The sequence below is a fragment of the Amblyraja radiata genome, chromosome 18 (genome assembly GCF_010909765.2).
Source record: "Amblyraja radiata isolate CabotCenter1 chromosome 18, sAmbRad1.1.pri, whole genome shotgun sequence".
Taxonomy (NCBI): domain Eukaryota; kingdom Metazoa; phylum Chordata; class Chondrichthyes; order Rajiformes; family Rajidae; genus Amblyraja; species Amblyraja radiata.
In genome coordinates, this window is record NC_045973.1 from 48,192,941 (window position 1) to 48,210,041 (window position 17,101).

At 43.7% G+C, this 17,101-nt stretch overlaps 1 protein-coding gene across 1 annotated transcript in view; it reads right to left on the bottom strand.

The window, feature by feature from the left end:
* LOC116983505 (inter-alpha-trypsin inhibitor heavy chain H3-like) overlaps nucleotides 1-17,101 on the bottom strand; it is a 64,994-nt gene that overhangs the window by 29,127 nt on the left and 18,766 nt on the right. The window contains exons 8-11 of the mRNA XM_033037319.1: nucleotides 16,894-17,022; nucleotides 16,402-16,518; nucleotides 14,459-14,627; nucleotides 6,394-6,519 (exon numbers count right to left, since the gene is read on the bottom strand). Coding sequence (XP_032893210.1) covers nucleotides 6,394-6,519; nucleotides 14,459-14,627; nucleotides 16,402-16,518; nucleotides 16,894-17,022 — 541 coding nt within the window. The remainder of the gene's footprint in view (nucleotides 1-6,393; nucleotides 6,520-14,458; nucleotides 14,628-16,401; nucleotides 16,519-16,893; nucleotides 17,023-17,101) is intronic.

Below are 17,101 nucleotides of genomic sequence, written 5' to 3' on the forward strand. Positions count from 1 at the left end.
CTTTAGGTCTGGCAGAGCAGTTAGATCAATTCCTTGGGCCAAACACTTATACATGGGAGGAGTTGATGGCCATTATGGGAAATCTCTTCACATCAGAGGAGAGACAAATGATTAGGGCAGCAGCAATGAAAAAGTGGGAACAGGAGAACCCTCCAGGGCAGCAGAATGCAGCGGCAGCAGATAAATTCCCAGTACAAGAGCCAGATTGGGACAAGGGAACAGAAGCAGGACGAAGGAATATGAAGGACCTGCGGGAGATAATTATAAAAGGGATAAGAGAGGCAGTACCCAAAGGACAGAATTTCGAACGAGCATTTGAGAATGGACAGCAGAAAGATGAGGCCCCGACAGTGTTCCTTCAGAGACTCAGGAAGAACATGCAACAGTATTCTGGAATAGACCCGGACTCAGAGGCAGGACAACAATTGCTTAGGGCCAATTTCGTGACCAAATCCTGGTCTGATGTGAGGAAGAAATTAGAAAAGATGGATAACTGGAATGAGAAACCACTACCTCAGTTGCTTACAGAGGCCCAGAAAGTGTACGTGCGGAGAGATGAGATAAAACAGAAGGGGAAGGCAATGATTATGTTGCAGGCAGTAGAAAAACAGCAAATAAGGAACAGATAGAGACAGGAAAGTTCCTGAGACAGGATGATAAGGGAGTTAACCCGAAAGTAGCAGATAAGAAGACGGCAGAGGCCGCGAAAGGGGGATGTGATAGAAGACGGCAAAGGCCGGGGACAACAGTGCAGGCAGGGAGAAAATATAAATTGAATAATCTATTTGAAGTAAGAATGAAACAAAGTGATTTGTTTGAAAACTGGTTTGGAACAAATGGTTGAAATGAGCAAGTTGTAAAATTGAACACAGACGCCCCCATGGCGGAGGTGGGAATTCCCACTGTGTTTGGGCCGTAGGGGATTGCGAACAAGCTGCAAAAATTAACTCTTTGTATCCTGGTAACCTGAAAAAGAGAAGTTGTAAAAATCGTTTCTTGATGTTCTTTTAGATTTCTCGTCAGTAAAGTTAACTGGAAATAAGTTAATTGATGAAACATGACCAGATTTTATGTTGTTTTATGGTAGACATACAAGTTGAGAAACACAGACAGAGAGAGAGAGAGAGAGAGAGAGACACACAGTACGAGTAAGACAGTACCCCATTTCAACCGAGGGACGAAAAGGCTTACAACCAATCATTGAGAATTTATTAGAGGACGGGTTATTGGAACCATGTATGTCCCCCTACAATACTCCGATCCTACCAGTCAGAAAGACCGACAGGACGTTTAGACTCGTACAGGACTTGAGGGAACTGAACAAGGTGGTCCAAGCCCGACACCCGGTAGTGCCTAACCCTTACACCATCATGGGACGGATACCCCAAGCCACAAATGGTTTAATGTGGTAGATTTAAAGGATGCCTTCTGGAGCTGTCCGCTGGCAACAGAGAGTAGAGACTTATTCGCCTTTGTGGGAAAACCTAAAAACCAGGCGAAAGCAACAATTCCGGTGGGCGGTGCTCCCTCAAGGTTTTACAGAATCACCAAATTTATTCGGCCAAATTTTAGAGCAGGTATTGGAGGATTTCCCAGGACACGGGGAAACGCAACTATTACAGTATGTGGATGACCTCCTTTTGTCAGGAGAGAGAGAAGATGAAGTAAGGGACGCCACAATAAGCCTGTTAAACTTCTTGGGAAGGAAGGGGTTAAGAGTGTCCCGTAACAAGCTTCAATTTGTGAAACAAGAGGTAAAATATCTGGGACATCTGATAAGTGGAGGAAAGAGACGAAACAACCCTGAAAGGATAGCTGGGATCACGGGAGTACCACTACCAAAGAATAAGAAAGAGATCCGAAAATTCCTGGGATTGATAGGATACTGTCGACTGTGGATAGATGGATCCTCCAGGTGCATAGATGGAAAAAGACATAGTGGGTACGGTATAGTGAACGGGGAAACGATGGAGGAAATTGAAAGCGGCAGGCTGCCTGGTAGTTGGTCAGCTCAATCTTGTGAATTATATGCAATAATGAGAGCTTTAGAATTATTGGAGGGGAAGGAAGGAACAGTATATACCGATTCAAAATACGCTTTTGGAGTAGTACACACCTTTGGGAAGATCAGGAAAGAGCGAGGAATGATAACAACTCGAGGTAAAGAATTAGCGCATGAGCAATTGGTAGGACAGACACTGGAAGCCTTGCAAAAACCAGAACGAATAGCCATAGCACATGTGGCAGGGCATCAGAAGGGTAACATCCTGGAGGCCAGAGGAAATAGGGCAGTGGATGAGGTTGCAAAAAGAGCAGCCACAGAACAGATGGTAGAAATGAAGTCACTAATACCGTTAAGGGAACCAGAGGAAAAGATACCTATCTTTAGTGAGAAAGAACAGGAAAACATGAAAGAAATGGGGGCTCAGCGTACTTCAAATGGGAAATGGTGGACACCAAATGGAAAGCAGCTATTGAACAAAGAAATAATGAGGGAGTTATTAGGGAGATTACATGGACAAAGCCATTGGGGAACACAAGCCCTCTGTGACACCCTCCTCAGAACCTACGCTTGCTGTGGGATATTTACCATGGCCAAACAAGTCATAAGGGGCTGTGTAATATGTCAGCGAATTAATAAGAAAATCATGAGAGCAGTCCCAGGAGGAGGACAACCATTAGCAGTTAGGCCCTTCCAAAGAATACAGATAGATTTTACCGAGCTGCCCCGGGTACGAACATGGAAGTACCTGTTAGTGGTAGTGGACCATTTCACCAGATGGGTAGAGGCATTCCCCACGGCAACTGCCACCTCACAGGCAGTAGCCAAGATATTATTAGAAAAAATTATACCCAGATATGGGATTGTGGAAACAATAGACTCAGATAGAGGGACCCATTTTGCCTCCAAAACACATGAAATTATATGTGAAGCACTGGGAATAGAATGGAAATTGCATACACCATAGCATCCCCAGAGCTCAGGAAAGGTGGAAAGAATGAATGGCACCTTAAAGACCCAAATCACCAAGTTGATAGAGGAAACGGGACTCCCCTGGACTAAGTGCCTCCCGATAGCCCTGTTGAGATTCCGAACAGCACCTCGAAAAGACATAGGGATATCACCATATGAAATGTTATTCGGGCTCCCATACTTAGGGAAGATAGAAGGAGTCCCAACAATACAAGGGAACGATGTGTTCCTAAGGGACTATTTACTGGCAGTGTCCCAATCTCTTGCAGAACTAAAAATTAAAGGATTGCTGGCCCAGAGCCCACCACTGGACTTCCCGATTCACTCAGTCAAGGCTGGAGACTGGGTATTAATAAAAACGTGGAAAGAAGAAAAGCTGCAAGCTAAGTGGACTGGACCCTACCTGGTGTTACTAATCACGGAGACAGCAGTACGAACAAAAGAGAAAGGGTGGACACACGCAAGTCGAGTTAAGGGTCCTGTGGAGGCCCCACCAGACGATATCAGCCCGTGGACTGTGCGCAAAGGAAAAGAACCATTGACTTTAATATTTACCAAGATCCCGCAGGAAAAATGAAGATTTCGTGTTGGTGGGTCGTGTGTTGGGTGGTTACCCAACTTGTAAGTAATGTAACATGCATAAAAATCACAATACCACAGAGTAGAAGGTCCACCACCATCCCATGTGATGTATGTAAAGGAAAATGGTGGTGCGGCTATAGAATGTATGTATGCACCCATCCCTGTAAAGATTGGCACGCGGTGATTACTTCATCAAAATATGGGTGGCATCGGACCACCTATCAAACTGATAGGTGGAGAGTATATCAAAACCCAAACGAGAAATTGCCAGGACGCGTATATGTGAGCATACAGAGTGTCCAAATACAGGAAAGTGGTAGGTATTGGATATGTGCAGATAAAACAGGGAAAGACGCATGTCTGAAGTTTGAGATAGAAGTAAAGCAAGATGGGAAGATGGGAAGATACGAGGATAGGGGAGAGGTGTTCAAGATAGATGACAGTCAGAATAGGGATCCCGGGGCAACACCAACACCACCAGTAGTCAGCAATGTCACCAGGGAAGATGAGTCTAAGGATCTGAAGATAATGATAGTAGCAGGAGAAACAGGATTAAGGCAGTTATATAAGAAAGGAATACCAACAGGGGGAAAAGGAGCCAACACCTGGCTTGCCTGGATGATGTACACAGCCAGAAGTATGCAACGAACCAATTGTTACGCCTGCGCTGGAGCTAGGCCTCAGCTGGTCCTAGTACCATTTCCCCTGAATTGGGATAGAACACCTAGGGCTATGACATGTATACTACAGCTATTCACGAATCCCCTCTTACCAAAGAATGCGATATGCCAGAGTTATCTATGCCAGAGTTACCTATTTCCGGCCAGCAACAACAATACGAAGGGCTGAAGGGAAGACCCTCGACCTCCTCCATTTACCATTCCTTTTGGGGAGGAGGGGTTTGAGTGCTATACAGGAAATAACCCAGAGGGACAGGACACGGGGGAGATGCTCAACTGCAATAAGACGTATAATATAACGGCTGAGGAACAGGGGCCGCTGTTCAATAGCTCCTGGCTGAAAAAGCAGATAGTCAGTAGAGCCGATGTCTGGTGGTGGTGCAGGGAGAATACCCTGTGGCCCCGGTTACCAGGGTCATGGACGGGAACCTGTACCCTCATACAACTGATGATGCCCTTCACCATAGCAGTAGAACATGCTGTAGAACGTGATAAAGGAAGCCGACGACAAAAGAGAAAGGTGAGAGGATCATTCGACACACACATCTATATAGATGCGATAGGGGTGCCAAGAGGGGTACCCGATGAATTTAAAGCCAGAAATCAGATAGCTGCGGGCTTTGAGTCCATACTCTTCTGGTGGTCCACAATTAATAAAAATGTGGACTGGATCAACTACTTATACTACAATCAACAATGCTTTATAAATTACACTCGAGATGCAGTTGAAGGATTAGCGGAACAACTGACAGCTACCAGCCAAATGACCTGGCAAAATCGCATGGCCTTGGACATGCTACTGGCTGAGAAGGGAGGGGTGTGTGTAATGTTTGGCGAACAATGTTGCACATACATCCCCAACAACACTGCTCTGGATGGGTCAGTATCAAGAGCCCTAGCAGGTCTCACCTCTCTGTCTATCGAATTGGCTGAGAACTCTGGAGTAGACACCTCCTGGACCGGGTTTCTAGACTCCTGGTTTGGGAAATGGAAGCACATCTTTACATCAGCCCTAACATCAGTAATAGTCATGGCAGGGTTATTTCCCTGCGTACGGGGATTGGCTCAGCGATTGATAGAAACAGCCCTGACGAAGAACAGTGCTGCCACCATAATGGCCTTCAGAACACAGTATGACCAACGAGAGGAGGATAGGGAGGTGAAGAATCTTCTGCTAGCATTAGAAAAGGAGGAGATAGTATAAATCAAGGGTGCGTAGCAAAAAGAAAAATGGTGGATTGTGAGAGAAGGGTTAATAGGGATGGTTGATTTATACTAGAACTCTGAAAATTATAACTTAGAAAGAAATAAGATGTCAGCAGAAGCCAGACTGCTGGTAGAATAGAAAGTAACAATATAAAGAACAGAGAGAAATTCTAGATAATAGCAGCAAGTACAGATGGTGACATTTCAAGGATGAGAGTCAGAAGATAACCACAGTCAGACAAGAACATAACGGGAACTGGGGGAAGTGGCATGAGCTACTCTGTACTGCACTTGCTTGATGAGATGCCATGAAAATGTACTCACACCCACTATGACAAGATGCCTAATTTAAATGCACATGCGATGCATGATAGGGGAGGTGCCTTTGACGTTGGGTGGGCGTTCCACGACGTTCTCGTGGGAATCTGGGCTTTATGTTATGATTGGAAGAAGCTCAATGGGGAGAGATGAGAATGTGATAATAATGAAAAGAAATGTATAAAGATAAAAGACATCCCGATCCTCGGTGTGCCTCTAGGGGACATCAGTGGAGAGGCACCTATTCTGCAGAATATGAAATTAATAAAAACACTTCTTTGTCTGAATTTGTCTCAAGAGCATTTGTGATTTTTGAATCTCACAATCTTGAACCTACGTCCTCTGGTCCCCGATTCCCCCACTCTGGGCAAGTGATTCATTTATTTCATGATTTTATACACCTCTATAAGATCCAGGCATAGACTAAGAAGGGTTTCGGCCCGAAACGTCGCCTATTTCCTTCGCTCCATAGATGCTGCTGCACCCGCTGAGTTTCCCCAGCAATTTTGTGTACCTTCGATATTCCAGCATCTGCAGTTCCTTTTTGAACACATAGACATACACTTGTTTGGTTTTTAGTTTGAGTTCATTTCGATAGATATTCATATGAGAGAATGCATTGGTTTTACTAACCGCTGTTTGGATCACCGTCAGTTAACAGAATAATCATGGAGATACTCCTTTCAGGCAGTTGCTTGTCTCTATGAGCTTTGTCCAGAAGTTGCACTGCTTCCAGCATGGGACCATTAATATTTGTTCCTACAACATAAAGAAATATCACGTTTATCTTTCAAAATCTTATGATCTGATATAGAAAGTTATCTGCTTTTGTCACATTTTTTCCCCTCTGTTATCAGGCCACTGAACGCTCCTTCATAAGCTAGTGTACTGTTCGATTTACCTCTACCCCATTGCAGTCATTGGACTTTGTCTATGGAACTGATACGCTATAATGCTGAGAACAATATTCTGCACTCTGTATCTTCCCTTTCATTCTATGTATTAGAAACATAGAACCATAGAAAATAGGTACTAAAGTAGGGCATTAGGCCCTTCGAACCAGCACCGCCATTCAATATGATCATGGCTGATCATCCAAAATCAGTACCCCGTTCCTGCTTTCTCCCCATATCCCTTGATTCCATTAGACATTAGAGCTTTATCTAACTCTCGCTTGAATATATCCAGTGAATTAGCATCCACTGCCTTCTGTGGCAGAGAATTCCACAGATTCACAACTCTATGGGTGTAAAAGATTATCCTCATCTCGGTCCTAAATTCTGTTCGGTTGAAAGGAAATAGGAAAAATTGGAAAGAGCCATGGTTTTCAAGGGAAATTGGACACTTGGTTCGGAAAAAGAGAGATCTACAATAATTATAGGCAGCATGGAGTAAATGAGGTGCTTGAGGAGTATAAAGAATGTAAAAAGAATCTTAAGAAATAAATTAGAAAAGCTAAATGAAGATATGAGGTTGCTTTGGCAAGTACGGTGAAAGTAAATCCAAAGGGTTTCTACAGCAATATTAATAGCAAAAGGATAATGAGGAATAACATTGGTCCATTAGAGAGACAGAGTGGACAGCTATCTGCAGAGCCAAAAGAGATGGGGGAGATATTGAACAATTTCTTTTCTTCGGTATTCACCAAGGAGAAGGATATTGAATTATGTAAGGTAAGGGAAACAAGTAGAGTAAACATAGAAATTAGGTGCAGGAGTAGGCCATTCGGCCCTTCGAGCCTGCACCGCCATTCAATATGATCATGGCTGATCATCCAACTCAGTATCCCGTACCTGCCTTCTCGCCATACCCTCTGATCCCCTTAGCCACAAGGGCCACATCTAACTCCCTCTTAAATATAGCCAATGAACTGGCCTCGACTACCCTCTGTGGCAGAGAGTTCCAGAGATTCACCACTCTCTGTGTGAAAAAAGTTCTTCTCATCTCGGTTTTAAAGGATTTCCCCCTTATCCTTAAGCTGTGACCCCTTGTCCTGGACTTCCCCAACATCGGGAGCAATCTTCCTGCATCTAGCCTGTCCAACCCCTTAAGAATTTTGTAAGTTTCTATAAGATCCCCTCTCAATCTCCTAAATTCTAGAGAGTATAAACCAAGTCTATCCAGTCTTTCTTCATAAGACAGTCCTGACATCCCAGGAATCAGTCTGGTGAACCTTCTCTGCACTCCCTCTATGGCAATAATGTCCTTCCTCAGATTTGGAGACCAAAACTGTACGCAATACTCCAGGTGTGGTCTCACCAAGACCCTGTACAACTGCAGTAGAACCTCCCTGCTCTATACTCAAATCCTTTTGCTATGAAAGCTAACATACCATTCGCTTTCTTCACTGCCTGCTGCACCTGCATGCCCACTTTCAATGACTGGTGTACCATGACACCCAGGTCTCGCTGCATCTCCCTTTTTCCTAGTCGGCCACCATTTAAATAATAGTCTGCTTTCCTGTTTTTGCCACCAAAATGGATAACCTCACATTTATCCACATTATACTGCATCTGCCAAACATTTGCCCACTCACCCAGCCTATCCAAGTCACCTTGCAGTCTCCTAGCATTCTCCTCACAGCTAACACTGCCCCCCAGCTTAGTGTCATCCGCAAACTTGGAGATATTGCCTTCAATTCCCTCATCCAGATCATTAATATATATTGTAAATAGCTGGGGTCCCAGCACTGAGCCTTGCGGTACCCCACTAGTCACTGCCTGCCATTGTGAAAAGGACCCGTTTACTCCTACTCTTTGCTTCCTGTTTGCCAGCCAGTTCTCTATCCACATCAATACTGAACCCCCAATGCCGTGTGCTTTAAGTTTGTAAACTAATCTCTTATGTGGGACCTTGTCGAAAGCCTTCTGGAAGTCCAGATACACCACATCCACTGGTTCTCCCCTATCCACGCTACTAGTTACATCCTCGAAAAATTCTATAAGATTCGTCAGACATGATTTACCTTTTGTAAATCCATGCTGACTTTGTCCAATGATTTCACCACTTTCCAAATGTGCTGCTATCCCATCTTTAATAACTGACTCTAGCAGTTTCCCCACTACCGATGTTAGACTAACTGGTCTGTAATTCCCCGTTTTCTCTCTCCCTCCCTTCTTAAAAAGTGGGGTTACGTTTGCTACCCGCCAATCCTCAGGAACTACTCCAGAATCTAAAGAGTTTTGAAAGATTATTACTAATGCATCCACTATTTCTGGAGCTACTTCCTTAAGTACTCTGGGATGCAGCCTATCTGGCCCTGGGGATTTATCGGCCTTTAATCCATTTAATTTACCCAACACCACTTCCCGGCTAACCTGGATTTCACTCAATTCCTCCAACTCCTTTGACCCGCGGTCCCCTGCTATTTCCGGCAGATTATTTATGTCTTCCTTAGTGAAGACGGAACCAAAGTAGTTATTCAATTGGTCCGCCATATCCTTGTTCCCCATGATCAACTCACCCGTTTCTGACTGCAAGGGACCTACATTTGTTTTAACTAATCTCTTTCTTTTCACATATCTATAAAAACTTTTGCAGTCAGTTTTTATGTTCCCTGCCAGTTTTCTTTCATAATCTATTTTTCCTTTCCTAATTAAACCCTTTGTCCACCTCTGCTGGTCTCTGAATTTCTCCCAGTCCTCCGGTATGCTGCTTTTTCTGGCTAATTTGTACGCATCATCCTTCGCTTTGATACTATCCCTGATTTCCCTTGTTATCCACGGATGCACTACCTTCCCTGATTTATTCTTTTGCCAAACTGGGATGAACAATTTTTGTAGTTCATCCATGCAGTCTTTAAATGTCTTCCATTGCATATCCACCGTCAACCCTTTTAGAATTAATTGCCAGTCAATCTTGGCCAATTCACATCTCATACCCTCAAAGTTACCTTTCTTTAAGTTCAGAACCATTGTTTCTGAATTAACAATGTCACTCTCCATCCTAATGAAGAACTCAACCATATTATGGTCACTCTTGCCCAAGGGGCCACGTACAACAAGACTGCTAACTAACCCTTCCTCATTACACAGTCTAAAATAGCCTGCTCTCTCGTTGGTTCCTCTACATGTTGATTTAGATAACTATCCCGCATACATTCCAAAAAATCCTCTTCCTCAGCACCCCTGCCAATTTGATTCACCCAATCTATATGTAGATTGAAGTCTCCCATTATAACGGTTTTGCCTTTGTCGCACGCATTTCTAATTTCCTGTTTGATACCATCTCCAACTTCACTACTACTGTTAGGTGGCCTGTACACAACACCCACCAGCGTTTTCTGCCCCTTAGTGTTTCGCAGCTCTACCCATACCGATTCCACATCCTGCAAACTAATGTCCTTCCTTTCCATTGCGTTAATCTCCTCTCTAATCAGCAACGCTACCCCACCTCCTTTTCCTTTCTCTCTATCCCTCCTGAATATTGAATATCCCTGGATGTTCAGCTCCCAGCCTTGGTCACCCTGGAGCCATGTCTCCGTGATCCCAACTATATCATAGTCATTAATAGCTATCTGCACATTCAACTCATCCACCTTATTACGAATGCTCCTTGCATTGAGACACAAAGCCTTCAGGCTTGTTTTTACAACACTCTTACCCCTTATACAATTTTGTTGAAAAGTGGCCCTTTTTGATTTTTGCCCTGGATTTTGTGGCCTGCCACTTTTACTTTTCACCTTGCTACCTATTGCTTCTACCCTCATTTTACACCCCTCTGTCTCTACGCTCACACATTTAAGAAACCCTTTCCCTTTAACTCCATCCTCCACTAGCCCATTCGACACCCCACCCCCCTTATTCAGTTTAAAACCACCCGTGTAGCAGTGGCAAACCTGCCTGCCAGAATGCTGGTCCCACACCTGTTAAGATGCAATCCGTCCCTTTTGTACAGTTCCCCCTTACCCCAAAACAGATCCCAGTGATCTAAGAATCTAAATCCCTGCCCCGTGCACCAGTTCCTCAGCCACACGTTCAGGTCCCGTATCTCCCTGTTCCTGCTCTCGCCAGCACGAGGAACTGGAAGCAAACCGGAGATAACAACCCTGGACGTCCTGCTTTTCAGCATTTTTCCGAGCTCTCTAAAGTCACGCTGCAGAATATTCATCCCCTTCTTTCCGACATCGTTTGTGCCGACATGCACTACCACTTCCGGATGTTCACCTTCGCCCTTGAGGATTTTCTGCACTCTGTCCGTGACATCCTGGATCCTGGCACCAGGAAGGCAGCACACCATCCTCGCATCCCGTCTGTTGCCGCAGAAACCCCTGTCCGTACCTCTCACAATGGAGTCTCCTACTACAATGGCGTTGCCTGCCTTAGGCCTTTTTGGTTTTGGCTCAACAGCCCTATTCGCATCACAAGCCAGTCCGCCGCCCAGTGTAAACACCTCTTCTGTCCCGACAGCTTCTAAATGGGTGAACCTGTTCACAAGAGGTACAACACCCGGGGACGTTGGCATTCCATGCTTCCCTCCCGTTCTCACTGTCTCCCACCTTCTCTCTTCCAGTACCTTAGGTGTAACAATCGTACTGTAGGACGTGTCGAGGAACGACTCCGTTTCTCGGACGAACCGGAGGTCATCCACTTGCTTCTCCAGTTCCCCAACACGGCCCTTCAGGAGCTCTACCTGGATGCACTTTTCACATTTGTAGCAGCCAGAGGCACCAGCGGTGTCCTTGACCTCCCACATACTGCAAGCATCACACTGAATCAGCTTGCCTGACATCTCCTTCTTTCGTCTCTCCCTCTGCAGTGTTTTGCGTAGTCTCCTCTCCTCAGCCTCCTCTCCGAAGACTCTCGAGCCAAAGACTCACACTTTTCTCACAGGGCACTTCACTCACTGCCGCTCCCTCAGAGCAGTCTTACTTAAATTGACTGATAAATTGCCTGATTTACCAATTTACAAACTTCTCTCCTCCCACTTGGGCTAGAGCCAATCAGTCGTATCTCTTGCTAATCTCCTACTGCTGCTGCTGTTGTTGTTGCTCCCAAAGCTACAGCAGTTCTGAGTCAAGTCTGCCTGTCCTTGACCTGTACTTAAACTGTTTTCACTTCTCTCCTGCCACCTGGAGCTACAGCAGTTCTGAGTAGCTATGGAAACTACGAGATTCAAAGATAAAGAAGTACTGACACTTTTGAAAAATATAAAAGTAGATAAGTCTTCAGGTCCTGACAGGATATTCCCAAGGACATTGAGGTAAGTTAGTGTAGAAATAGCAGGGGCTATGACAGAAATATTTCAAATGGCATTAGAAACGGGAATAGTGCTGGAGGATTGGCGTACTGCGCATGTTGTTCCATTGTTTGAAATGGGTTCTAAGAGTAAACCTAGCAATTATAGACCTGTTAGTTTGACTTCAGTGGTGGGCAAATTAATGGAAAGGATACTTAGAGATAATATATATAAGAATCTGGATAAACAGGGTCTGATTAGGAACAGTCAACATGGATTTGTGCCTGGAAGGTCATGTTTGACTAATCTTCTTGAATTTTTTGAAGAGGTTATCAGGGAAATTGATGAGGGTAAAGCAGTGGATGTTGTCTATATGGACTTTAGTAAGGCCTTTGACAAGGATCCTCATGGAAGGTTGGTTAAATGGAAGGAAGGAAGGAAGGTTCAATTGTTGGGTATTAATGCAGGAGTAGCAAGATGGATTCAACAGTGGCTGAATGGGAGATGCCAGAGAGTAATGGTGGATGGCTGTTTGTCAGATTGGAGGCCGGTGACTAGTGGGGTGCCTCAGGGATCTGTGTTCGGTCCACTGTTGTTTGTCATGTACATCAATGATCTGGATGATAGTGTGGTAAATTGGATTAGTAAGTATGCAGATGATACTAAGATAGGTGGTGTTGTGGATAATGAAGTAGATTTCCAAAGTCTACAGAGAGATTTAGGCCATTTGGAAGAATGGGCTGAAAGATGGTAGATGGAGTTTAATGCTGATAAGTGTGAGGTGCTACATCTTAGCAGGACAAATCAAAATAGGACGTACATGGTAAATGGTAGCGAATTGAGGAATGCAGTTGAACAGAGGGATCTAGGAATAACTGTACATAGTTCCCTGAAGGTGGAATCTCATGTAGATAGGGTGGTAAAGAAAAGCTTTTGGTGTGCTAGCCTTTATAAATCAGAGCATTGAGTATAGAAGTTGGGATGTAATGTTAAAATTGTACAAGGCATTGGTGAGACCAATTCTGGAATATGGTGTACAATTTTGGTCGCCCAATTATAGGAAGGATGTCAGCAAAATAGAGAGAGTATAGAGGAGATTTATTAGAATGTTGCCTGGGTTTCAGCAACTAAGTTACAGAGAAAGGTTGAATAAGTTAGGTCTTTATTCTTTGGATCGCAGAAGGTTAAGGGGGGACTTGATAGAGGTCTTTAAAATGATGAGGGATGGACAGAGTTGACGTGGATAAGCATTTCCCATTGAGAGTAGGGAAGCTTCAAACAAGAGGACATGACTTGAGAATTAAGGGACAGAAGTTTAGGGGTAACATGAGGGGGAACTTCTTTACTCAGAGAGTGGTAGCTGTGTGGAAGGAGCTTCCAGTGGAAGTGGTGGAGGCAGGTTCGATTTTATCATTTAAAAATAAATTGGATAGGTATATGGATGGGAAATGAATGGAGGGTTATGGTCTGAGTGCAGGTAGATGGGACTAGGGGAAAATAAGTGTTTGGCACGGACTTGTAGGGCCGAGATGGCCTGTTTCCGTGCTGTAATTGTTATATGGTTATATGATTATATCAATGACATACCTATTCCTTCTTCTTAAATTGTGACTTCAGTTTCTGGACTCACCTACATCAGGGAACATTTTTCCTGCATCAAGCCTGACCAATCCATTAAGAATGTCATATGTTTCTATAAGATCCCCTCGCATCCTCATCCAGTGAATACAAGCCCAGTCGATCCATTCTTTCATCACATGTCAGTCCCGTCACTCTGGGAATTAACCAGGTGAACCTACGTTGCACTCCCTTAATAGCAAGAATGCTCTTCCTCAAATTAGGAGACCAAAACTGTACACAATACATTAGGTGCGGTCTCACCAGGGTCCTGTACAACTGCAGTACGACCTCCTTGCTCCTAAACTCAAATCCTCTCGCTATGAATATTGTACTTGAGTTTAACTTGATTGTATTTATGTATAGAATTTTCACAGATGCTGAATAACATCTATATTTTTCTGAAAATGTGTATGGAGAATGAACTCCTTAAATAGCCTTCTGAAATAAACTGCCCATTATAAGTTACTTCTCACAAATGTATAGTAGACTATAGACCACATAGATTATGGATCAAGGCACTTGATGTTGGCATTGACATGGTGGGCCGAAGGGCCTTTTCCGCGCCATATGATTCTACGACTTTATGATTATGAAGATGTGGGCAAAGATTTTCTTTGAGAGGAGCTTACTGAGTACGGGGTTTATGATGCGCCTGTCAATGTAACATAAATGGTTATTCTTCAAAGGTTATACCTGGTCTGAAGGATAGTCTGAGCCTGCATTTGGATGTGAGAAGTGACATATAAAGACTTTTATTATATTATACTTATTATATTTCCTTGAGGGAAGGAAATTTGAGATTTATATTGAAGAATAAACATTCCCCTTTCGCATTAACTGATCTAAATATGAAGAGTAAAAGAAAAAGATTGGTTTTATTCATGAAAACTAAAAACCTTACCTCCTGAAGCGTGTATAGTTCTTACAAAATTTTTAGCTTCAGCCACATTCTCTGGAGTTGCTTGAAAAACAGTATCTTTCCATGTTGAATAATCATGATCAAAGATAATGATGGCAAAATGATCCTGTTCATGCATATCAGCCAAAATTTTTAAAAGAGCTTCATTTGTCTGTAAGAGATGAAATATACTGCATATGTATAACCAAGATTGCTCTGCTGTTTAAGGAACAGCCAATGTTGTTCTGCTGTTTAAGAAGAGCAACAGGAACAAACTAGGAAATCAGAGGCCAGTCAACCTTACAACAGTGGTAGGGAAATTAAACATTAGAGATACGGCATGAAAATAGTTCCTTTGGTCACCAAATCTGCAGCGACCAGCAATCACCCCATAAACTAGTACTATCCTACACACCAGGGGCAATTTACAATTTTACCAAAGCCAATTAACCTACAAACCTGGACGTCTTTGGAGTGTGTGAGGAAACTGGAGCACCCAGAAAAAAACCCACGTGGTCACGGTGAGAACATATAAACGCCGTACAGAGCGCACCCGAGGTCAGGATGGAACCTGTGTCTCTGGCGCTGTAAGGCAGCAACTCTACCGCTGTGTCATTGTGCCACCCTAACATTTTATGATTGAAGAGCATTCTTGCTGATAGGATCTACCAGCATCTGGAAAAACAGACTTATTAGAGATAATCAGAATGTGGAGGAGGTCATGACCTTATGAGTGAGTTTTTGGAGTGGGTGACAAAGATGATTGAAGAGGCTCTAGCTATCGTATACGTGGACTTTAGTAACACACTCAACAAGGTCTCTCATGGTTGGCTGATCAAGAAGATGAAGGCACATGAGATCCATGGAGATGTGGTAGATCGGTTTCAAAGTTGGTTTGACTATAGAAGACAGAGGGTAGTGGGGGAGGGGTACTCATCTGACTGGAGATCTGTGCTGAAGGGCCTGCTTCCAGGCTGCAGGGCTCCATGACTATATCATTAAATTAGATGTAGGTTTTGATGCTGTTTTTCCCTACTTAATGAAAAATTGAAGAATCTATGAATCGTAGACACTCAATAGGTCAACTATTATTTTGACTAAATAAGTTAAAATTAACAGCACAGTGACGCAGCTGGTAGAGCCACTGCCTCACAGCTCCAGAGACCCAGGTTTGATCCCGACCTTAGGTACTGTTTGTGTGGAGGTGGTACATTCTCCTCGTGACCTCATAGCTATTCTCCAGGGAATCCAGCTTCCATCTACCTGCCGAAGACATGGTAGGTGAACTGGCGACTATGAATTGCCAACAGTGTAAGAGAATTGTTTGGGGAGGAAAGAGGCTTGGAATGAGTGGGCTGAGGGTCCCATTTCTGTTTCTCTGAGGTGTGACTCAAACTCCCACCAGAAATTGTAATTTGCTTTTTGTGTCTTCCGTTTAACGCGAGTCCTGTGATGTTTTCAAGATAGAGTGAGATATAGCCCTTGGGGCTAATGGAATCAAGGGATATTGGTAAAAAGCAAGAAGATGGTACTGATTCTGGATGATCAGCCATGATCATATTGAATGGTGGTGCTATCTCGAAGGGCCTACTCCTGCATCTACTTTCTATGTTTCTATGTTGTGGGGCATTCGTGAGGAAGACAAGTTTGATGGAAAACATCACTTAAACAAATTACCTGACCAACAACTTTCAGATACTTGGCTATTTGCAAACCAGGTGCCTTGCTTCCTAACTTAGACGTGTAACTATACTTCTCAAAATTTCACTAGGTGGGAAGTACTGCAGATGTAAAAATAACGAATGTACAAAAAAAGCCTTTCCTTCCTATCTCATTTTGGCAGGTATGTGGTACAAGTGAATTGGCCACTTGTCCGTGCACAGATCTGGGCAACTTGAGGTGAAGAGAGCAAACAACACAGAATTTCCCTCCCAAACATTTCTTACCTGATGCATTTTGGTCCCAGACATGGATCCACTGTGGTCTATCACAAACACAACATTTTTGGGAATCTTGGTTAAGTTAGCTGGTGCAAAATGATGCACAAAATATCCATTTACAATCTGAATTTAAAAAAAAATAAGAATAATCAGAATACATTAACAGTTTAGTTTACTTCAGAGATACAATGTGGGAACAGGCCGTTCGGCCTACCGATTCCATGCAAACCAACAATCCCCGTTGCACCAGCACACACTACACACTAGGGGCAATTTATAACTGTTACCAATAATAATTAATGTACAAACCTGTACTTCTGTAGAGTGTGGAAGGAAACCGGAGCACCTGGGGAAAACCCATGTGGTCATACAAAATGTACAGACAACACCCATAGCCGGGATTGAACCAGAATCTCTGGCGCTGCAGGCAGCAACTCCACCGCTGCGCCACCGTGCCACCCTTTAGTGTCATCAACGGTTTTCATTAAGTTCAGTTACCTGGATACTGCCAGCAGACAAATCTCTATTGACATCATAATATACAAAGAAGTCTCCATTCAGAACCGTGTCATGACAGTCAGGGCATTTACGCTGTTGTTCCAGAGTTGGTTTGAAGGATATGTGCGCCTGAACGAAACATGGAATCAGTGTTAACCTGCCCGCTTTTGAACTTCACAATAAAACAAAATAAAATGTGCAGTTTTTG